We start from the raw sequence: 23,554 nt of genomic DNA on the forward strand, positions 1-23,554 counted from the left end.
AGGATCCCACATGCCGCGGAGCGGCTGGGCCCGTGAGCCATGGCCGCTGAGCCTGCGCGTCCGGAGCCTGTGCTCCGCAGCGGGAGAGGCCACAACAGTGAGAGGCCCGCGTACCGCAAAAAAAAAAAAAAAAAAAAAAATTAGCCTGTCCTCTCCCTTTTTTAAACTGCGCCAGACTGTGCACATCTAAACTGCATCGCAGACGGGGCTCTGTCTGGCAGAGAACGTGCAGCCCGTCCCGTCTTTAGCAGGAGCGAAGGGTGGCGCTGGTCTGGGAGGCGGGCAGACTCCGCTGAGGGCTACACCTTCCCTCTCGGCCTGACATCTGATGGGGAGCAGTGCGCCATGCGGGGTACGGGGGCATCGGTGGGTTGCTGGGGCCCTCAATCCAGAGCCCTGGGGGCCGGGCAGGTTATAACCACACGGGCAAGGCCCCCATTAAGAGGTTAAACGGCAGCATGTTGGCCTCAGCGCCCCCCATGCCCATGTTTCTTCCTCTTCTCTGGGCAAATTTTCCCCAGCCGAAGTAGAGATGGTGGCTGTCACCCCTGTTGGTCTCAGGCCACTGTCACCCATCTGTCTGGATCCCCAAGTTCTTGTTCAGTGGGATACATTGGGGTTGGGGGCAACAGGAAAGTGTGAGAAAGGAGGGGTGGGGGGAAGGAGGGAAATTCACTTGATTCCATCCTGAGACTCGCCGTTCTCCCCCAGGGAGGCCCGGATCTAGAAGGTGAGGACCATGTGAAACCACAGGACACGCAGGACCGGCCTTCCTGGAGAGTTCATCTGAGTGCAGGAAACAGGCAGGGAACATTTGCAAATGTAAACCAAGAAAACAGACATGTTAGGGTGAAAATGTAAACTCTGCACTTATTTTTTAAAGAGATCTGGCATCTTCAAGGGAATGGCAGGCCTGGGGAAGGACGCCCAGGCTCTGTCCCCCAGACCCGCAGGGTATGTTTCAACTCTGCTCTGCTATTAAGGGTATTGGATGCAAGGTGAGCACCAGCTTCCCCTGCAGCATGGCGGTCAGGGCCTCAGGCTCAGGGTCGGGGGTTCCAGGGGAACTGTTGATGCCCAGAGAGTGAGCCCTGTAATCGGGTGGGTCAAGCCTGTGATGTGTGGCGGGGACCCCCAAGAGGAGAAGCCCTGGAGGCGTGAACGGGGGGAGCGCTGTCCCCGGTGCCACCTGTCGGAATGAACCCACCGGCCTGGACTTGGCAAATGTTGGCCAGGAAGCTGGTGGCCACCCACGCTCTCTATTTCTTGCCTCTTCCCTCAGCTCTTCTGCACAGCACAGCTCAGGCGGAAGCTTTTAGCTGTTTGTGATTTAATCAATAGAGAAAAGAGAGTAAGGAGATCCAAAATCTGCCTTGTCAATCTTCAGGGAAAAATAACCCTTGTTCTCCTTCATTCCCTCAAACTTCACCTTTATGTTTAGAAAGATTCAAGTGCCTTTGGAGATGCGCCACATCATCTGAAATGTAGCTGTATCCTTCCCTCTCTCTCCCTCTCTTTCCCTTCTTTTTCTAATTAGTTCCCTCTCTCTGTTTACCTGGCTGCCTGGCCCAGTCCAACTGCTGGTTGCAGCATCTTTGCACCGTGCTTGTCCTCTGGAGCAGAACCCACACCCCTTGCCCTGCCTGCTTTTTCATTAGCCCCTTGTTCTCCTGGAGGGAAAAAAAGTCACGTATTGTCTTGTGCCTCTGTTTCTTTCTCTTCATGAAGAGTCGTACACAGTACGTGTAGCATTTGAATATAAAATATGTGCATTATGTGATAATGAGAGATAAAGGTGAATCACTAAACCAGAAAGCAAGTAGACAGAGCAGGGATGGCACTTCTCTAGGAAATGATGATCTCCTGCTCTCTCAAGGGCCTCTGTGTGCGGGTGTATGTGTCTTTATATGAAAATACTGCATGAGGAATGCACAACTCAAGCTGCTGAGACCCAACCACTTTACCTCTCACTAACCTAAACATGGTATGCTTCAACCATGCAGGAAACCTCACTTTAGATCTCAGAGTAGAATTGGCAATGGCTTATTATGTGAATCCTACTTTCTGTTTATATATATATATATATATATATATATATATATATATATATATAAAAATTGGCAGTGGCTTATTATGTGAATCCTACTTTCTGTTTATATATATATATATAAAACACTGACTTTGCAATTAGACCTGAAATGTGTGTCCCTGCTCTGCGACACACCAGCTCTGTGACTTTGGGCAAGTTGCTGAACCTCTCTGAGCCTAAGTGTCCATGCCTATAAAATGAAATGAATGATAATGTCTACCTAGTTTGAGGATTAAATGAGAAGATACACAGAAAACATGTATCCCGTGACCACTCAGTACATGTCAGCTACTCGATATTGCTACAGAGAGCGGAGGGAATTTTGAGCAAATCCGTAAGAGAGAGAGACTCCCAGTAGATCCAGTGGCCAACACTTGTGCTGCGCACCTTTGTCCTGCCTTCCCCGGGTTCTGCCTCCAGCGGCCCCTTAGCACTTGCCACCCAGCAACGTCTCTGCAGCTCCACGATCACCTCTGATTAGAACTTGCACTTATTCTGGGTGCTAATGCATTTCTCCTTTGCAAAGTGTTATCCCAAGTTAGTTGATCTCCTGTTGCACTCTGACAGTTTGACTTTGCACAGCAGGAATGTGTATGTGTTCCTGGAGCGTCCACTCCACCCGAGAAGAACAGGATTGGAGGTGGTGGGCTGTGGAGGTCAGGCCCTGCAGCAGCCAAGGAAAGGAACTGCAGCGCCAGGGTTAGGACACCGTTGGTAGCCGTGATTGGCCCGTGACACACGCTCCCTCAGAAGGTCCTGCTGCTGGTGTGTAAAATGGGGCCAAGGCCTGTGGTCGTCACTGTGCCTTCTCTGTTGAGATATGAGATACCTAAAAGCAGGACCCTGTGAGGTGCTTACGGAAGGTTGCCAGGGAACTCAGAGGTGGTCACGACCAGGCCTTGTCGCGACCAAATAGCCTGTCGTTGGGATTATGACCGCCTCCTCTCGGGTGCCCGGGACTCACGTGGCTGCCCACCCCCCACGTGATGCCAAGCCACGGGGCCACTCCTTGCTGCCAACCGTTTCCATTCCCCGGGTCATGCCGGGCTTTGCCGAGTGCCCCCTTGCAAGCAGGGGCAGATCTTTAGACGGGAAAGCAGCCTTTGCTTGGTCCCCAAAGAAGGACTGAAAGGGAGCCTCCCCGCCATCGCACCCCCATGAACATGCCGACCCCTGGGCACTTAGGGGGCCCCTCCGATTGCCCACCGCTGCCCTGACCGCCGTGTCTTCCTTCCCTCCAGATCGTGGCCGCCATCCTCGCCATCGCTGGGATCGTGCTGATGACCTACGCGGATGGCTTCCACAGCCACTCTGTCATCGGCATAGCCCTGGTGGTGGGCTCGGCATCCATGTCCGCCCTCTACAAGGTAGGCGCGGGGAGCGGGCTCTCCGGGCCCTCCGGGGAGGGAAGGGCAGGCCTCGGCGTGGCTGGCCCGTTGCTTTGGGGGAACCTCTGATGGAGCCTGGGCTTGAAGATGAGCAGTTGTTTTCCAGGAGCACCGGGCACACGAAGCCTCTCAGTGCTGAGACACACAGCAGCTCTTATCCCTGGCTTTCTAGACCTTTCCATCGATGGCTGTACTTTTGCAGCATTTGGGATAAAACGGGTGGGACCATGGATTGGCTGGGTCCGATGGGTGACCTCCTTGTTTGGCAAGGACTGGAGAAGGATCAGGGGCCCTAACTGGCTGGCTCAGTGTTTGGTCAGATACTTTCCTACCAGGTTGGACATGAAAATTTGGATATCTGGTACAGCTTTGAAATCTTTTATCACATGGTTTTTGAGGCCACCAGTATTCAACATGAATCCATGTGCATTTCGAGCGTTGCCTGTAGACTGAATGAATAAAAGCACAACTACTATCATAGGGGGAATTATAAAATATTTTTGACAACATGTTGGGAGGCGTGGCCAGCTGCAAGTCTCGAGAGAACAATTTTTATCCCCACACCGCCCCCCCCCACTCTCTGCCCTGCTCCATCATGCCTCTCAGCCACTCTCTCCCCTCACTTGCCCTTCTCTTTGGATCCGAAGTCAAGAATGCAAATATTTTGTGGTCTCCAGGTTGGGAAACTGAACTGGAGGATTCAGTGAGAAATGAGATTTTAGCTTCGAGACTTATTGGCCCTTTGTGGATCCAGACGGTTGGACAGAGAACAGAAAGGACTGTAGAAAGTTCTAAGAAAAGGAACTTTTTTCCAGCACTGGGAGGAACCCACTTTTGGAAAGTGAAACATCTGTACCATCTCACCTTTCATCAGCAACCTGCCCTCACTGCCCCACCACACACAGGCCACCTTCCTCCTCTGGGACACATCTCACTCAGAGGATGTGATAGTCTAGCCCCATTCTGTGACTCCAGAGCTGTGGTCCAAATGCAGAAACTATTGAGAGGCCACACTCTGCTCTCTTCAATGAGCTGCATGCTAATGGGAAGCTGAGAGTGGATAGAAACGCAATCCACGATGAACACAAATATTCTGATTTAGACTTACATTTCCATCTCCTCCACTGCCTGATCTTTATCCAGGGAGGCCGGTAGGTGGAAGGGTGAAAGCAATTGACTGTATTTCCCTGTCCATGCTTCCTGCCCAGAAATGCCCAGAGATACCTGAAGGAGATGTGAAATGGCTGGAAAAGGAAGGAGGAGGAAAGTAGGAAGGGCAACAAGGCAGAGACTGAAACTGGCCCATCAGGTCCGTAACTGTGGACGGTTCAGTAAACATGGGGGCTGGACGGGGGCCTACTGCCTCTGGGAGCTCAGCTTCTCGGCCCCTCCAGTCACCTTTGTCCCTCTCCTGGCTTTTCATGCATCTCAGATATGTACAAACAGGAACAGGTGCACGAAACCAAAGTCGGGTGTGTTCCGCTAAAACCCATGCCATGTCTGGAACAGGGGTGGTAAGCTGGAGCAGAGAGAGGTGAGTGTTATAATCCTTCTCCCTTTGATTTATAGGAAATGTCTTTGCAGCCAAAGCCCTTTTGCTTGGGGGCAGTGGTTTTCAAACTGTGTTGTTCAAGGTCAGAGATTAATGTTAGGGGTCCCCGAGAGGAATGTGTAATCATGGCAGATACTTCTAATTTAAGTGGCTTCTAATTTATGTGGCTTCTAATTTATGTGGCTTCCTCATCTTCAGTGCTCTGAAGAGGGGATGTGGTGTCGTGAATACAGCACAGAGGAATCAAGCCTAGTGTGACAACCGATGGTTTCTGAAGTTGCTCTCTGTGTACCTGGAGAGTAACCCTCCACCGTGTTGCTACTGGGCGTAGGTAAAGCCCACCACCCTTCACTGAAGGCCACTTGAGGTAGAATTTCCCTGTCCCATGGCTGTCGGTCCCGTGGTCCAGCCCCAGCTTACCAAGTGCACTCGCTTCTCCGTGGCAAGTTGGAGTCTTAGGTGAGCCATCACCCCTCCTCCTCTGCTCTCTCCGTCAGGTCCTGTTCAAGCTCCTCCTGGGCAGTGCTAAGTTTGGAGAAGCCGCCTTATTTCTGTCCATTTTGGGTGTGTTTAACATCCTCTTCATCACCTGTATTCCTGTCATCCTCTACTTTACCAAAGTGGAATACTGGAGCTCTTTCGATGACATTCCATGGGGGAACCTTTGTGGATTTTCAGTCCTCTTATTGAGTAAGTGGCGATCACCCCGTCAGAATCACCAGAAAGCGGGGACTGACAGAGCGGCATCCGGGCAGCTCAAGGGGAGTCTTTGGAAACCCGTGTCCTGAAGGAGAAAAACGAGTCTGTTATTATCCTTAAGTTCCTCGTGCTTTTCTAGGTCATTGTGTCGCGAAAAGGAAAGCCTTTGAAATGATGACACTGGATTCTAATTCCAGGACTACAGTCACTGCAGTAGTGGCCGTGGTCATTTGGTGCTCTGAATAGTGAACTAGTAGCCCAGTGTGCTGCCTGTTATCTCCTAATAATAGTACATTCCTTATGTAGGGCTGGTAAGAAGTTAGTAAATTAGTGCATGCAGAGGGCTCTTAGAACACTGCCTGATAATGTTCAGTAAATACTACCAATTATCATTAACAGTAGTGTCATCATCACCATTAGTTGATATAAGGCTGGTCCTAAGCAGGAAAGCAACCAAGGAGGTGCCTCATCCCATTTCCATCAAAAACTGTACATACCACTTAAAAACGATTAGGATAATAAAATTTATGCTCTATGTATTTTACCACAATAAAAAAATTCAAAAAGAAAAACAACTAAATTAAAATAAATTTAAAAATAAAAATAGCTCCTATTCAGTCATCCCAGAATCATTGCCAGCAACAGAGAAAAGCAAAGTTAGTAGGATACATAGGAGGGCCCCAATCCTCTTTTCTAGTGCCTGCTCTCTGGTCACCTTTTCCAAACTTCTCTTCCGTTCTTCAAAGCTCAGGAAAGAGAGGAGAGCTGAGTCAGCAGGATGTGTGGCCCTAATCCCCCAGTTCTGGAGCCCTTGCAGGAACCCGGAATTCACTGAGTCAGAGTAAAGGGCAAAACAGCTACGACTCCAGCCTCATCAGAGAAGCTGGGGTCCAACGGACCAGGGGAAAGTCCAGGGCCAGTCGTGAATAACACCTGTTTTTTTTAATTCTGTATTTCAGCATTCAATATTGTATTAAATTTTGGAATTGCTGTTACATATCCCACTCTGATGTCTCTTGGAATCGTCCTCAGTGTACCTGTGAATGCAGGTAAACCTATATGACTTTCTGTATCTGCTTGTAAACACACACACACGCAAACACACACAGACACGCATGTGCGCACACATACTCACATACATTCTGGCTGTGTCTGGTATAGCAGGCATGTTTAACCTTCTCTGTAGAGAGAAAGCACTTCGGCAAAACGTTGATGTTTGTGACACATGCAGTATTTTCTCCAGGGCGGCTTGATTTTCACATACCACACCAAGGTACAGAAAGTCTAAAGCCATCTCGATTCAAACTGGTGGGGATCAGATGCATAGCATGAATACTATTGATAAGTTATAGACAAATATGTAGCAGAGGAAATTTTTAATATTTGTTAAGTGGCTTTCCAGAAGAGACCGCTAGCTCAGGTTATGGCAGGCCTGAGGTAGAGGCATGTCTGCAAACTGCAGAAGCGTCAACACTGTTCCCCGAGTCCCAGGAGAGAGCCCTTCCCCCAGCTGCCCAGGATCTGGCTCTTTCTGTCACTGAGGACTCGCCCACACACTCAGCTGGCAGCTCTTCCAAAGCCTGCCGTCACCTGCCCCTCACCTCCCTCCTTTTCCTGGCTCCTTCTGCTATGAATTTCGGATTTTCCTCCCAGAATGCCCCTGCCTCACACCCACCCTCCCTGTAGAACCTGTTTGTGAATATCACTTCTCCCCAGAGCATTCACCCCCTTGGGCTTCGCACAGCTCTCGCCAAAGCCATCTCCCGACCCTCCCGCTTCTGGGCCATCAGAGGATTAGGCCCCCAGGGGATGGCAACTCCTTATCCTGTTCAGTCTGGCGTTAGTAAGCCTGGAAGCGTAGGCAAAGCCGCACTTTACTTCCTAAACCTCTTCCTGCTGTCCCATCCCACACGTTCTGTATATGCCTCACCCTGGCCCCAGACCCCTTGGGCCTAGCGCCATCCCGGCCCAGAGGGAGGATGGCGATCCCCGCGCATCACCTCTCTGGGCCTTTGCTTGTCCCCTAAAAGTGAAGGTCGTCCCCACGTCATCACCTTGGTTGATACGAGAACGACACGAGACGACCTATGAGGCAGAACTTCCCAAGGCAGGAAAGCCCCTGAGCTCCTGGAAAACTGGTAAAAATGTGGTCCAGCTTGTCAGTTTCCATACACTACAGGCTTCTGAAAAATAACGCATCAACTTACCCCCGCTGCATCTTGGTGTGTCTTTCTAGTCCCACAGTGTTCTTCTTTCAAGGAGGCATATTCCAGGCGGCCCTGGTATAGAAGCTACTTTGACCATATCATACATCCGGGTGTGTGAGAGGTTAATCAGAACCCTCTTACTACTTACCTGCAACGTGAGAGGGTCCGTAACGTGTCAGGGGAAGGAATTACCTTCAGTTCTCCAGGGGAGGAGAGAAGCCCGGGAGTCGCCTGTTACCCCACTGTCAGAGCAGAGCCCTTGCTGGGCTTTCTGACTTTCCCTGACGCCCTCTCTAGTGCAGCTTGTATGGCTTGCTAATTGACTCTCCCCATCTGTGAATTAACAGGCCATTCTGCCAATATTAAAAATTAAACTGCTTCTGAATTAGAGTGCGATAAAAGCGGCACTTTAATTCCACAAAAGGGCTACTAACAAAGTGCTTTTTTCAGGTTTAACTTTTACCTCTCTCCCCACCCTCCAGACGGAGGTGAGAGCCAGGTGCAAGGCTAGGGGGCGGGGCAGGAGGATGTGGAGGGACCTGAGGGGGGATGACAGAGCAGCCCCCTCATGCGGCGGGCAAGCTGGGGGGGAACGGCGGGCCAGCACGTCAGGCTTCAGAAGCTGCACGCAAGTCAGAAAACCCTCTTTCACAAAATGCGTTTAAGAAAAGCAATCTAATTCTCCCTTGTGGAGAGGCAGGCTCCAAATTTTCTTTGCTTGATTTAGTTAGGAAAAGAGAAAAAGAAAGCAAAAAAAGAAGAGAAAAGAAAACCAACATTTGAAATGCTTTTGATCTTTAGTTATGAAGAGAATGATGATCTAGATTTGTACGAACTGACGTGAATCCTGTTCTCATTTTGTCCCCTCACCTGATGTGGGTCAGGAATGAGCTTCTTGGGCCTTTAATAAACTTTCATAATCGGTGGTGACACAGGTGGCGTTAGAGCCTCACACTAGTAATATCCTGGGGTGGAACAAAAGTTTGTATTTATTATCTTCAAAGAACCAGGTCAAGTTTGGTCTTCAGAACGTATATTATATATAGAATGCTGTTAAATTATAAAAATAAAGTATGTCACTGTAGAAAATGTGAAAAGTGCCAAGAAGATAAAGAAAGCAGTCACGTTTTAATTATCCTGCCAACCCGGAGGTGGCCACGATTAACTTTGGTGGACGTGTATATTAATACACACGCGCATCTCCAGCTGCCCCTGGTGTTTCGTTTTGTCTCTCGCACAAATCAGTGTGGGAACTAAGGTACCAGGTCAGTTGCGGAAAGTGAAACACAGGGCAAGGCCTCACAGCAGACAGGGTTTGTGAAGTTAACGGGGCATTTCTGGGAGGCAGCCCCTGCCCGCCTGGACAAGGGAGAACAGCTTCGGCCCCGCGGGACGGGGCGCCCCAGGCCCTGGCCAGGGCCCCCCGCTCCTGACGGCCTGGCACCATCGCCCCCCGGTAACGCACGCTCTCCATCCCCTGCAGTTGTTGATCGCTACACCAGTAAGATCGTCTTCAACGGGGTCCGGGTCGTCGCCATGGTCATCATCGGCCTGGGCTTCCTCCTCCTGCTTCTGCCGGAGGAGTGGGACGTCTGGCTGCTTAAGCTGCTCACCCGCCTGAAAGTGAGGAAGAAGGAGGAGGCGGCGGAGGGTGGCGCGGACCTGGGCTTGGGGCCTCAGAGCAAGAGTGGAAGGGCCCGGCCCTCCTTCGCCCGCTGATGGTCCGCCCGAGAACTCTGTGGTGACGCTCGCGTGGGTGATTTGGAATCTCTTCCCCGCAGGGGGAACCTCGGTTCGGTGAGGTGTACATACCTGTACAGTTTTGGTAATCTGCGGTAAGTTATATGGTATTTATTGGCATGTCCAACTTGCTTGCACTTTTTTTCACATCAGACCTTTCACTTAAGGGTACCAATTAAATACGGGAGGGAAAAGAACCTCTCCGCTCTTTTTAAATGAATGTAAAGCAGCTTAAAATGATCCTTGCCTAGATTGTTTGGGATGACAGATGTTCTTGACAAGGCAGGGCAGATGTTTTGACTCTTCCCAACTGAAAATTACATTGCACACTGTGATTATTTTTCAGCTATGGTAGGTCATACTTTGTTTCATACCAGAGCTGTACTCTTAATTTGAAGGGATTTCAATGAACCAAAAGATCACTCTGAGTTAATTTGGATAAACGGATTGTTGGATGGATGGGTTGATGGGATGTGAAGAGCTGGAGCAGAAAAGGATAATGGACATGGAAAATCATTGACTATGGCTAACTGGGGGTGGCGATTGGAGGAGGACAGGCCCAAGCCAGGTAACAGAAAGGGAAGGTTAAGTCCCAGCCCCAGCTGGCTTGCTCTCACGTGTCTGTGTAAGATCATGGAAGAGAAATTACAGTGCCTTCTACAGAATTTTTGTCTTTACCTATGTGAAGCGAGGTGACATTATAGGTCACTGGTGCCGTCTTCTCATTTAGATGTAGAAATCTTTAGAAACAAATAAAAGACTATACATTGTGTGTGTGTGTGTGTGTGTGTGTGTGTGTGTACAAAAGTGGCAAAGCTGATGACCAGTGTAGTAGAACACGGGTCACGGTGTGCATATCAGGTAGACTCCGCAGAAGATGAATCGCTGGTTGCTTTTACTTCCTGACCAAGACCACAAGATTTACTGAATCTGCAAACCTTTTTATGAAACTTTTAAGCACCACGCTGTTTACTTCCACAATTTAGGTCTGCCAGAAAATTCTATCTGTGATAGATCTGTAAAGAGGGCCAAGGGGGTTAGAGTTTACTATTTTTGAAGTTTACATTGTTACATAACGAATTGGAAACCTTATTTTGAAACGGTGTCATAACCCAGTGGTGTGCTCTGTAACCATGGAGTCTTTCGTTTCCTAGGGGAAAGGGCATTCGTGACCTGAACTTTTTAAGCAAATTATTATTCTCAGTTTCCATTACCTGTTTAACCAAACAGATTAATAAATGATTTAAAAAAGAAGCATTTGATGCTGTCTTGGTGGCAACTCTGTTCCTTTCCCACTAGGCTAGATCTGACTTTCCGGCTTCCTCACCTTATACTTTTCTCCCAGCGAGCCCCACTCTCCTGCACCTTCAAGGCACAGAAAGCCATTCAACCGTCTCAAGGGAAGAAAGTTCTTATTGCAGACAGAGTTGACTTTCACGAAAGAGAAATGCAGGACACAGAGGCGGCCTCGAAGGAAAGGTCTCCAGGCAACGTCCCCCTCCCGTCCTCCTGCCCCGTCCTGTCTCCTCTCTCAGATGCTGCCCTCGGTGCAGCTCTGGGGTTGCTCGGTCTCCCTTTCCTGTGCAGCCTGGTTCCCTGGCTCCCTTACACTCGGGCCTCAGAGTGGCAGCCTCAGTCCCTAAACTGACCTGGTCTTCCAGCTCAGCTCCCACACCTGACTTCTGCCTTAGGTGCCCTGACCTGTTCTGGCTCTAGAGGAAATCTGATGTAACGTGTATGTCACTGTTCCAGGAAGCTGTGGCTAGGCGCTCTGAGGTCCAATGTCTCTCATCCTCTGGCCACAAAGGGCTGGGTTCTCTTAAGAGGGCGTGTGAATGGAGAGGAGATGACAGCCTCTTTAGGACACTTTGCCCCGCCACCCATCCCTAGAGAATCTGCACACCATGCACCACTTGCTACATGGGGTTGTAACCTAGGGAGTGTAGTCGTCCAGATCAAAGGGCTCCCCTGCCCATGTCTCCCGTGTATGCCGGGAGCCCCGCAGTGGAGCCCGAGCCCGTCACCTCCACGACTGTCTGGGCTCCCAACCTCTTGAGTTACCCCAAGGTGCCAGACAAATACTTCCTTTGTAAGCCATAACCTGAAAAATTGGGAAACCCTACATGAGAGCAGATTTACCTTCTTCTCCCATGGGCATAAAAGACTATGAAGACCCAAAAGAATTAAGAGTAGGAACTCAAAGAGATATTTGTACACCTATAATCAGAGCAGCATTATTTACAGTAGCCAAGGGGTGGAAGCAACCCAGGTGTCCATGGATGGATGAATGGATACACAACACGTGGTAAATACATACAGTGGAATAGTAATTCAACCTTAGAAAGGAATGAAATTCTGACCCAGGCTACAACACGGAGGAACCTTGAAGACACTATACTAAGTGAAATAAGCCAGTCACAGAGGACAAATATTAGCTGATTCCACTAATAGGAGGTACTTGGAGTAGTCAAACTCACAGAGACAGAAAGTAGGATGCTGGTTATTGGGGGCTGAGAATAAGGAGTTATTGTTCAATGGGTACAGAGTTTCAGTTTTGTAAGAGAAAAAAGCTTCTGGAGGTCAATGGTGGTGATGATGGCACAACAGTGTGAATGTACTTCCTGCCTCTGAGCTGTGCACTTAGAAGTGGTCCAAATGGTAACTTTTTATGTTATGTATGTTTTACTCCAATTACAAAAAAGACTATGAGGGGTAAGGTATGTGAAATAAAAAGGTTAAAACTTGCAGGAGAGGTTAATGCCCCTTTCAGGACATTATAAACCTGAGTTGGGGTGGAGGGTTGGAGGATGTAAGAGATTTCTTTCCAAGAATACAAACCACAACTCCTCTGACCCCCTCTATCCCTGCCATGTAGATTTCGAGAATTGGGAGGAGCTATGGCAAACCAGGAAGGACCCATGAACAGAAAATCTCAGGAAGGGGTTCCTCCTGATGGAAACTTGGGGGTGGCTTTGGGAAATAGGCTCCATTTTTGCTCCCCCTGGGGGATTGTCTGCCCCCTAGAGGCCAGTCTGGAAAGCAGTTAAAGGATTTCTCTGTTTTGCTCCTTTAAGGAATAAAAGTAAAATGAAGATGGAAGGTACAAAGAGGCTATGGGGTCTCCGCTGCTCCAGCCCGCCCCTCTCAGAATGTGGACGTTCGGGGCCAGAGGATACAAAGTGATCAGCCAGCGCCCCCGTGCCACACTGAGTCAGCGCTGTCTCTAGGAACCCACCCGCTGTGCAGACCCTGAGCTCCTCCTTACTTGGGCTGACAAGGGTAAAGAGACTCCAGAGGCAGGAATTAAGCTAAGTGAAATAAACTGGTCACAAAAGGACAAATACTGTATGATTCCATTTTTACAACGTACCTAGAATATTAGGTACTCCACAAACTTACTGTCACAGGCTTAGAAAGTAGATTAGAGGTTACCAGGGCCCAGGAGGGAGAGAAGGAAATGGGGAGTTATTGCTTAATGGGTACAGAGTTTCTGTTTGGAGTGAAAAGTTTTGGAAATACATAGTGACAATGGTTACATAGCAGTTTGAATGTAATTAATGACACTGATTTATATGGTTAAAGTTGCAAATTTTATGTTACTTTTATTTTACCACAGTTTTTTTTTAAAGCATGGGCTATGGATGGAGACAGCAAATAGAATGTGGTAAGTACTACCATGGTCATATATCCAAGGACAGATGGGGTGGGACTGGAACTGACTAATGGCCTAGGAAAGAAAGAGCCCAGGAAGACTTTATAGATGACGTACCACTTAAGTGAGCATTTTCAAGGTAAATAAAGTGGGAGAGGAGTACTAAAAACAGAGGAAAGAGTAATATTTATGGCAAAAGATAATGCTAGAGAGACACGTAAGGCACAATCATGAGTATTAATCCTTTCAAATACCCACCTTTTCCTGACTGATGCATAAACTGTGACTAAAAAGAGCTTAGGCCAAAAGTACCATTGGGGAGGTGTCCCATCCTCACAAAGCACCATGATGGAACTCCAGGAGGGAGCAGGTAGCAAACATCTGTCTAAAAATTTACAAAGAGCAGAGCCAGGGGCGATCACACGCTGTCAGAGCAGGTGGAAGCAGGCTGGTCCTAGAATCCCATCTGGGACTGTACATGGGTGCTATGCTCATAAAATCAGCTAATGGAATCAAGAGTAGCTGCTTTCAACAGAGATGTGACCAGATCAATCAAGCAAGCAAAGAATCAATAAGGAGGGCACTTCAGTTCCCTGGCCAAGGTCTGGCAGAGAGAGTTCCTTGTGGATTTCTGATGAAAAGTCAGCAAGCGGAAAAGTCAGCTAAAAATAGAGACTCTTTTAACTTTTATGGGAACTCGTAAGTGTATACTACACAATTTTATTAACGTTAGAATTAATAATAGATGTTTGCAGGAAACACTACATATTTCCAAACAACTCAACCATAGGGAATCCTAAGACTCTTTTAGGCTGTTGCCAGGTTATTTTATACTTCACTTATGATGAAGAAATCGATTCTAAAAATTCTGTGTATACTAAAGAACATATTTACTCTTTCATCGGTAGTAGTCTGTCACTCTCGTGTATGAATCTGGGAATCGTTCTAAACAATTAATACTAACAACTAGAAACTAAAGTGATTTCTTCAGCATCTATGATGTTTTGCTTTAGTGCATTACTTTTGAGGTTCTATTAATTAAATTCAATATTTGATACAGTTCTAGCTGTACAGCAACAGCAAGAAAAAGCAGCAGTCATTATATTCAGTGGCTTGCAGTTTCTGTCCAGTCTACACCAGGCCTCTGAGCACCCCCGGGAGTGGGGAAGCAGAAAAGATTCCTTAGATCTGCTCTGGGTACGTGTCTACAGCTATTAGCTCACTACCTCGGTCGCTGGAAAACACTATGGAGCCACTTTTTTGAGGCAAAGCACATCATCTCCAGAAAGGCCTTTTTGAAATTCAAAGTCAGAATCTGGAAAGAGCCATCCGCCATCCACCGAGCTCATGGAGCCTGTTACTTAGTCAGAATTCGCTTCAGTGACCGGCCACTAAGTCACCCCTTACACCCCTGAGAGAATGTGACACAGGGCAGCTAGGCTCTTTTTCTTAGTCAGATAGTGCCACAATGATGCCGCATTAAAAGTCCACCTGGAACTCAGTGGCTTAAACACGCAGGTGTGTGCCTAGGCTCATGGGTCTGCAGGGATTGCGCTGTAGCTGACAGGCCTGGCTCAGCTGAGCAGCCCGGCTGCAGGTGAGGGTCTGCCTGGGCTGGCTGCCAGGCTGGTGCAGGGCTTAGCTGAAGGGGATGCTCACGTCTCTTCTACTATGCAGCTGCCCTTGTTCTTTGTTCTTATTTTTGTCTTTCACTCTTTTTCTGCCTTTTGTGGTTTTAATATTGAACACTTTATATGATTCTATTTTCTCTCCTGTCTTAGCATATAAATTATACTTTTTTTAACTGTTGTTAGTGGTTGCCTTAGAGTTTGCAATATACATTGACAACTAAGCCAAATAACACTATACCTCGTCATGTGTAGTGTGAGTACCTTATAATAACAAAATAATCGTAATTTCCCCCATCCCTTGTTATCATTGCTGTCATTCATTTTATTTATATATAAGCGTACATATACACACATATGTAAAAGATGCATAAGCATACATAATCGCATACATTGTTGCTATTATCATTCTTAATAAACTGTTATCCACTAAGTCAGTTAGAAATAAGAAAAATAAAAGTTTCACTTTTACCTTTACTTACTCCTTTTTCAAAGCTCTTTCTTTCTTTATGTAGATCCAAGTTTCTGACCTATTTTTTATTCTCTCTAAGGAATTTGTTTAAACAGTGCTTGCAAGGCAGGTCTACTGGCAACAAATTTCCTTGATTTTTGTTTGTTTATTTCTCCATTTTTTTTTTTTTTTTTTGGTATGCGGGCCTCTCACTGTTGTGGCCTCTCCTGTTGCGGAGCACAGGCTCCGGACGCGCAGTCTCAGCGGCCATGGCTCACGGGCCCAGCCGCTCCGCGGCATGTGGGATCTTCCCGGACCGGGGCACGAACCCGTGTCCCCTGCATCGGCAGGCAGACTCCCAACCACTGCGCCACCAGGGAAGCCCTATTTCTCCATTTTTGAAGGATAATTTTGTGGGATAAGGAATTCTAGATTGGTAGGGGTTTTCTCTCAACACTTTAAATGTTTCGCTCCTTTTTTTTGAATTTATTTATTTATTTATTTATTTTTATTTTATGGTTGCGTTGTGTATTCGTTGGTGCGCGTGGGCTTTCTCTAGTTGCGGCGAGCGGGGGCTACTCTTCATTTTTACAGTCAACTAGACCCCTAAGATTTAGTTAGATGTTCATTCTGTCCTATTCCCCTGATATTGTTTTGTTTGGGACACAAACAGGATTTCACACTTACCGTTTATTTGTTTGTCCCATAAATACTTTGAAAATGGAATCTGCATAACTGAACCAGCTCCTGTCTTTCAGAAACTTTGAAATTAATAAGATCAAGGTCACCAGGACCTCTGATATAAGGCAGCGTGAGATGATTGACTCTCAGGGGCAGACTCTGTGCTGTTTGGATCTGGAGAGATTGTGAACTCCTTCATGAAGAAAATAACTTTCTGAGTTGGGCCTAATAGGATGAATAGGGTTTTCAGAAACACATGGGTGATGGGGCAGTTCAGATGACTGGAAGAGCAGGAAGAGAGGCAGAATGTTAGAGGCAAGACCTGGAACCAGCAGATAGCTAAGATAAAGACATGGGCATCTCTAGGGAGTGGTAGGAAATAAAGTCAGAAAACAGGCTAAGTCCTAATGTGAGGGTCTTCAGCGCCATGCTGGGATATCAGGGCATTTGTTGGTCAGCAATAGAAAGCCACTAGAACTAATTAAGCGGGAGAGTAGCGTGATTAAATCTTCTTTTATGCCAGCCCGTCATCCCAACCTGTTGATATCCTTGAGTCTTTCATTAAAACTATGAGCTATCTCCTCCATCCCCAGACCCTATGCAGGTTTGATGAGCATCCTTGATTACGCTTCGCTTATTCAACTACAAAATATATAAAAGTTATAACCCTAGTCACAACTCTAAAAGTGACCTTCCTTCAGGTTGATTACTCAGATTCTTTGGGCTATGCTTATCCAACCATGTATCACTCACGTATAGCAGCATCTAGGCCACAGTTCTCAAGAGCAGATATTATTGATTGCTTCTTTCAGTACGCATGATTTACACTCATTATCTTTTTTAAACCTTTCACCAGCCCTCTGAGATGAAGCTATTGAAGTTTACTGTGCATTCTTTCAAACTGCAAGATCTTTCCCATCCCAGACACTTGAATCTCAACCTTGAATTGCTTGGTCTTCAATCAATCTTCTAAGAAAGTATGGATTTTATCAAATAGATCCTTCATAAAACCTTTGGTCAACTGTAACTCCTTTAATATCTACCTGGTTAATATAAAGAATTGTAGAATTCACAAGGTCTGTTAGAAACTTCATTACTGTTTGTGTTTATTGAGGCTAACTAGAAAGTTTCAAGTCTGGCACAGGGGAATAATGAAATAAGAGCTTCAACCTAGCCAAGAAGCTAAGTAGACCTGAATTTCCTGAAAATTTTTAAATAATCTAACAGTACCAGCATGAGCCCTTAGTTGCCTAGGTAATAAAGCAGGTTTCCATGGAAACCCATTGGTCTGTATCAAAGCAACACTTTGAATTTTAATGGGGTGAAAGAGCATCATCTAAGAAAGACCAAATAGTTATTGCTAACTGAACTGTTCTTGGTGGTGACGGCCTTTTATGTTCATATTTGTTAACAGCGGTGGTTGTTTTTGCCAGAAGAACAAGCTTTAGATATGCAAATAATCGTAATAGCTAATACTGTCTTCTCTCCTCTACACACCACAAGAGAGTTTCTTTTTTTTTTAAAGAAATATTTATTTATTTATTTGTGGCTGCACTGGGTCTTCGTTGCTGCGTGCGGGCTTTCTCTAGTTGAGGCGAGCGGGGGCTACTCTTTGTTGCGGTGCGCAGACTTCTCATTGCGGTGGCTTCTCTTGTTGCGGAGCACGGGCTCTAGGTGTGTGGGCTTCAGTAGATGTGGTACGCGGGCTCAGTAGTTGTGGCTCGTGGGCTCTAGAGCGCAGGCTTAGTAGTTGTGGCACACGGGCTTAGTTGCTCCACGGCATGTGGGATCTTCCCAGACCAGGGCTCGAACCCGTGTCCCCTGCATTGGCAGGCGGATTCTTAACCACTGCGCCACCAGGGAAGCCCTACCAGTACATTTTATATACTTAAACTATATACATACACACAAACACACACTCATTTTATCCTTACAGTAACTGAGGTTGAATTCCCTGGCGATCCAGTGGTTAGGACTCCACGCTTTCACTGCTGAGGGCCCGGGTTCAATCCCTGGTCGGGGAACTAAGATCCCGCAAGCTGAGTGGTGCAGCCAAAAAACAACAACTGAGGTAAGTGGTATTATTATCCTCGTTTTACAGATGAGGAAACTCAGAGATAAGAAATTGAATAACTTACCTAACATCATACAACCAGTAAGAAGAGAGCTGTGATGTGAAGTAAGGCAATTTGGCTACTCCACACTAAGCCTTTATTCTGTTAGCTCTCTATAAACCCCTCACCATCCCAGCTCGCCCCCTCCATCCCCCTAATTTTATTATGATTTTTTTGTTTTAAGATTTTTTGATGTGGACCATTTTTAAAGCCTTTATTGAATTTGTTACAATATTGCTTCTGTTTTATGTTTTGGTTTTTTGGCCCCGAGGCATGTGGGATCTTAGTTCCCTGGCCAGGGATTGAACCCATGCCCCCCGGCAATGGAAGGTGAAGTCTCAGCCACTGGACCACTAGGGAAGTCCCTATTATGATTTTTAAATGAATAGTTAGTATTTACATTATTGTGGCTATGCCACCGTTGCTAATTGCTGAGCCAAGTAATATACTATTTACATATTTCTTTTCTTTTTTCTCCTTTCTTTTTACTGAGGCTTGATACTAGCCCTTTTGGGGAGTCTGAAATTCTACCTACATATTGTTAATTTTTTTCTCAAATGTGCCAATGTTTCTGCCATATGCACATTAACAGTTTGTGTGTTTATTTCTTGAGAACACTTTCCTTCCTTCCTTCTGCTACGATACCTATTGGTTGCTCTCTGCAAAGATTTCATTGCGAGATTTCCCTTTGTGCCAGAGATCCTCTTTCCTGGATCCTGTGCCATGTCTTTCTTTTGATTTCTTGTTTTGGTGGAAGGTATTCTCTATAGCCTGTTACAGGAAAGTATGTGAGAGGTTTTCGAAAATCTGAAAATGTCTCTATCCTGCCCTCACATTTGATTGATAGTTTAGCTGGTTCTCGAATTCTAAGCTGCAAATAATTTTCCCTCAGAATCTTGAAGGTATTTGATTTGTTGTCATTTGGCTTCTGATGCCACTTGAGAAAGACAAAGCCATTCTGATTGCTAGTAATTTGTAAGTAGTCTTTATTTAGCTTAATAGAAGTTTCCAGGGGCATCTCTGGTGTTCTGAACTTTCACAACATGCCTCAATTTGAGTCTCTTCCACACCTTTTGCTAGGCACATGGTGAGCCTTTTCAATCTAGAGTCTTGTGTCCTTTGGTTCTGGGAAATTTCCTCCCCTCTCTTTTCTTTCTTGAACTATTAGTAGGATGTTGGATTTAAAGGACTGATTCAGTAATTTTCTTTCTTTCTCTTATATTCCATCTTACTCTTATTTTGTTTGTCTTTCAGGAAGATTGTATCAAGTTCTTTTTATTTCTGCACCTCAAGTAACAAAGACTTAAAGTCATGCCTTCAGCAAGATAGGAGTTTAAGTATCTCTCATGCAAAAGTCCAGAGGTAGGCTGCCAAGTGCTGGCATGACAGCTCTGCTCTATGAAGAGGCCCCGTCAGGCTCCTTCTGTGCCCAAATTTGCGTTATGGATCACACCAGTTATCTTTTTAGGAAAGTTTCCTTAGTTGCAAGAAAATACTTTTACTCGCATGTCAAGAATTAGTCACATAGCTATATTTACATCTCAGTTGGAGAATCCACTCAGGCACATATTTTATGCGTGTCTTGGACAATTTGAATCCTCTTGTCATCTATAACTACATCGTCTAATATGGTAGCTGCTACCTACATGTGGCCACTGAGGACCTGAAATGTGATTAGTACAGATTAACATGTGTTTTAAGTTAAAATACACACTGGATTTAGAATAGTATGAAAAAAGGAAAATCAAATATTTTAGGTTGTTTATAGGATAAAATGATAATATTTTAAATATACTGGGTTAAAAGAAATATATTATTATAATTCATTTCGCCTGCTTCTATTTTACTTTTTTTAACGTGGCTACTAAAAAATTTTAAATTACGTATGTGGCTTGCCTTATATTTCTATTGGATAATGCAGCTCTATAAAATGGGAATAATAGAGTGCCTACCTCAATGGCACTCTATTATTAAATGAGAAAGATTAAATGAGATCCTAAGTGTAAAATGTTTAGCCCAGTGCCTGACAAAGAGTAAATACTCAGAAAAAGGAAAATAGACTAGTTAATAACGTAGTATTTCATTGACTCTAACACCTCCATTCTTGTTCCTGCATTTTCACACCTCGGACACTCAGACACATTGTACAGGGGATGGCACCCAACTGTCGCCAGACCCCAGTCATAACATAGTTGTCACTGCCTGTGTGTGCATACACATCGAAAGCACTAGCATTCCATACTTGCAGAGTGAGTGTCCGTGGCCTAGAAGACAATCTAGGAGATCAGAAGGGGGCACTCTTAACCTCTAAGAATCAAAATGTTAAGGAGACAGGTGGTGGAGGGTCATTCTGATGCGTTTAAGCAACATTCCCAAGATAGGAGTGAAGAGTAAGCTCCTTGTACCTAATTACAAAGTTGGCTGAATTGTTCAGCACCAATGGCTTTTAGCTCTTTAGTGGATCTGGAAAGACAAGAGGAGGGGAGGGGAGACGATAAGGTAAGAGTACTTGCTCAAAGTGCCTAATGCCATAGATGATAAGATTGGTGGAAAAACACAGACATTGGCGACCGAATCAAAAAGTGATTCTGAGGACTGGCACTCGAAATGTAATGAAGTTTCATGAATACCTTAATCAATTTCTGCTTTTATTTTCCTTCTTCTGTATGTATTACTGTGAGATGATTTTTTTTAAAATTCATGCCTAAATATGTCTAAATAAGTTTAAGATAAGAATCTTAAGTAATGAAAAAGCATTGTGTTATAGTTTAATTGGCAGCGCTTTTTCCTTTCTTAGGGGTACGTAAAACAATGGGGCAAATTATAATGAATGCATTTTAGAGTTGATGAAACATAGTATTATTCCCTTTAAAGGACTTCTCTCTAAGTCCAAGATCAAGTGACCTCTAAAATATAGTAATACTAATAACTAACATTTATGTTTTTCTTTTTCCTATGATACTTATCTAACATACTATATATAGAATTTATTGTTTATGGTTATTGCTTATTGTCTCCCTGCTAGATTTCACATTCCATAGAGCAGCAATTTTCATCTATATTGTTCTCTGATGTCTCCCAAGCCCCTAAAACAGTGCCTGGCACAGAGTAAGTTCTCAATAAATATTTGTTGAGTGAATGAATGAAATATTTGTATGTGCTGTTCTAAGTGCTTTGCTTGGATTATTCCATTTAACTTTCACAAGAAACCTAAGTAGATATTACAGTCATCAATATTTTCAGTTAAGGAAACCCATGTATGTCAAAGTTCAGGAACCTGTCCAGGGTCACACAGCTTGACATCACTGGCGGGGGAGGCGTGTAGGATTCAAGCCCAGTCTGGTTCGGAACCTACACTCTTACCCACTGAACTCTGATGCCTCTAACACTGCCTGTGTTTCCCTTCTTGATTTAACTCCTGCTGGGCTCCCACTGCATTTGGTGCCTGCCTCTCTCATAGGTCTTATTACTCTTTATTAGAGGAGGGTATGGCCTATGTCCTCCCTAAGACTGAGCTTTTCAAGGACCAAGATCTATCCTTATTCATCTTTATATCGCCAAGGCTCACCACAGTGCCTGGCATTGTGCAAGCTATGTAAGTACAGAGCAAGAAGCATGAAAGAAGGATCAAGGGTTCCCAACTGGCAGCTGAAGGACTAGTAGATCCGATGAAAAGGAATAGCTTAGAAAGAGAAGCTTTCCTGGAGAAAGAATACTACGAGTTCCAGTTTTGAACTTATTGGAGTGATGGAAGGACAAACAAATGGAGATAGCCGTCAAGGGACTTGGAAAGAGGAAATGGGCACAAAGGTTCCATTAGGACTAAAACATAGACTTCCAAGTCTTTTTGAAAGAAGTGCTAACTGAAGCTCTGGGGGTGACTCAGCTCACCATGGAAAACAGAATGCAAAGAAAAGAAAAAGAGAGAAAAAAAGGCAACATCTTGGAGCGCATCTATAGTTAATAGGAGGAAAAAGAGCAAGGAGTCAGCACACAGATCTAAAAGAAATTCAGAAGGATCTCTGCAGCAACACTGAAGTAAGGAATCTTTCTTGTTTGTGTCCCTGAGTAGGTGTCTGTGATGACTGCTTTGTAAAACAGTACAGATTATAAATAAAAAAGTCTGTGGGCAGCAACAGAAAAACAACACATACGTTTTCAGTGCTATTGGGTCTGTCTGGCCCTGCCCACCATTGGTTTGGGGAGCAACTTAGTTCAGACCGGAGAACACCCACATGAAACTTCTCTCGATGGTAACACGACATGTCTTCCACCTCTTCACACTGACTCCTCTTCGCCTCCTCTCTCCTCCAAACATAGGTTGGAGATTACACCCTCTCTGTACCAAAACAGCACATCTGAAATCATCTCATGGCACCCACATTCTCTAACTTGCCCATAGTCTTACAAATTTTGTAAGGTGAATTTGGCCTCTCCAACTCTTATCCTGCATTATTGCTGTTGTTATATTTTACCATATCTACACCTCAAAATTTCTCTCTTCTAGTTGTTTTTGCTCTGTTGGCTAGACCACAGAGCTCCTTGAGAGTAAGCGGTTGCGGGAAGGGGCATTATTGCAATTCTTTGAATCTCTTTGGTAATACTTTCCTTATCTCTGCCCTAGGCCTACTACTGACCAGTAGGAATTGCTTAGCTGCCCAAGTGACAGTTAGCATTAGAGACTACTGACTTTTGACCTTGAAGGCCACATAAGATGGTAAATCCATTAAAAACTTAGTAATCACACTATAAATATTCTGAATGAACATTATTTTTACCTTTCTGAGAATCAAATGTACTAAAGATGACCTTTCTCAGGACAACTACTCTACTTTACTTAAAAATTATGACACATATCATGCATATATGTGACATATATTCATTTTTTTTTAACATCTTTATTGGAGTATAACTGTTTTACAATGGTGTGTTAGTTTCTGCCTTACAACAAAGTGAATCAGTTATACATATACATATGTTCCCATCTCTCTTCCCTCTTGCGTCTCCCTCCCTCCCACCCTCCCTATCCCACCCCTCTAGGTGGTCACAAAGCACCGAGCTGATCTCCCTGTGCTATGCGGCTGCTTCCCACTAGCTATCTATTTTACATTTGGTAGTGTATATATGTCCATGCCACTCTCTCACTTCATCACAGCTTACCCTTCCCCCTCCCCATATCCTCAAGTCCATGCTCTAGTAGGTCTGTGTTTTATTCCCATCCTATGACATATATTCATTCTTATTTACAGAAGAGTGTGTAAGATTTATACAGTTTATTTAAAGAATAATTATAAAACAAATACCCAGTTTCAGAAACAGAACATTGTCAGCCTCTCAGAAGCCCTCCCTGGTC

The 23,554-nt window shown here is 45.4% G+C and overlaps 1 protein-coding gene across 2 annotated transcripts in view; it reads left to right on the forward strand.

Annotated features, from left to right (window-relative positions):
• SLC35F3 (solute carrier family 35 member F3) overlaps positions 1-10,932 on the forward strand; it is a 296,200-nt gene extending 285,268 nt beyond the window's left edge. Inside the window, exons 5-8 of one of the 2 annotated variants that reach the window (XM_024115727.1) lie at positions 3,331-3,456; positions 5,527-5,719; positions 6,688-6,777; positions 9,419-10,932. In XM_024115727.1, coding sequence (XP_023971495.1) covers positions 3,331-3,456; positions 5,527-5,719; positions 6,688-6,777; positions 9,419-9,654 — 645 coding nt within the window. In that variant the 3' untranslated portion in view covers positions 9,655-10,932. The remainder of the gene's footprint in view (positions 1-3,330; positions 3,457-5,526; positions 5,720-6,687; positions 6,778-9,418) is intronic. The other variant, XM_024115728.1, reaches the window with a different exon arrangement.
• The last annotated feature ends 12,622 nt before the right edge of the window (positions 10,933-23,554 follow it).

This window comes from Physeter macrocephalus, chromosome 20 (assembly GCF_002837175.3).
Source record: "Physeter macrocephalus isolate SW-GA chromosome 20, ASM283717v5, whole genome shotgun sequence".
NCBI classification, from domain to species: Eukaryota; Metazoa; Chordata; class Mammalia; order Artiodactyla; family Physeteridae; genus Physeter; species Physeter macrocephalus.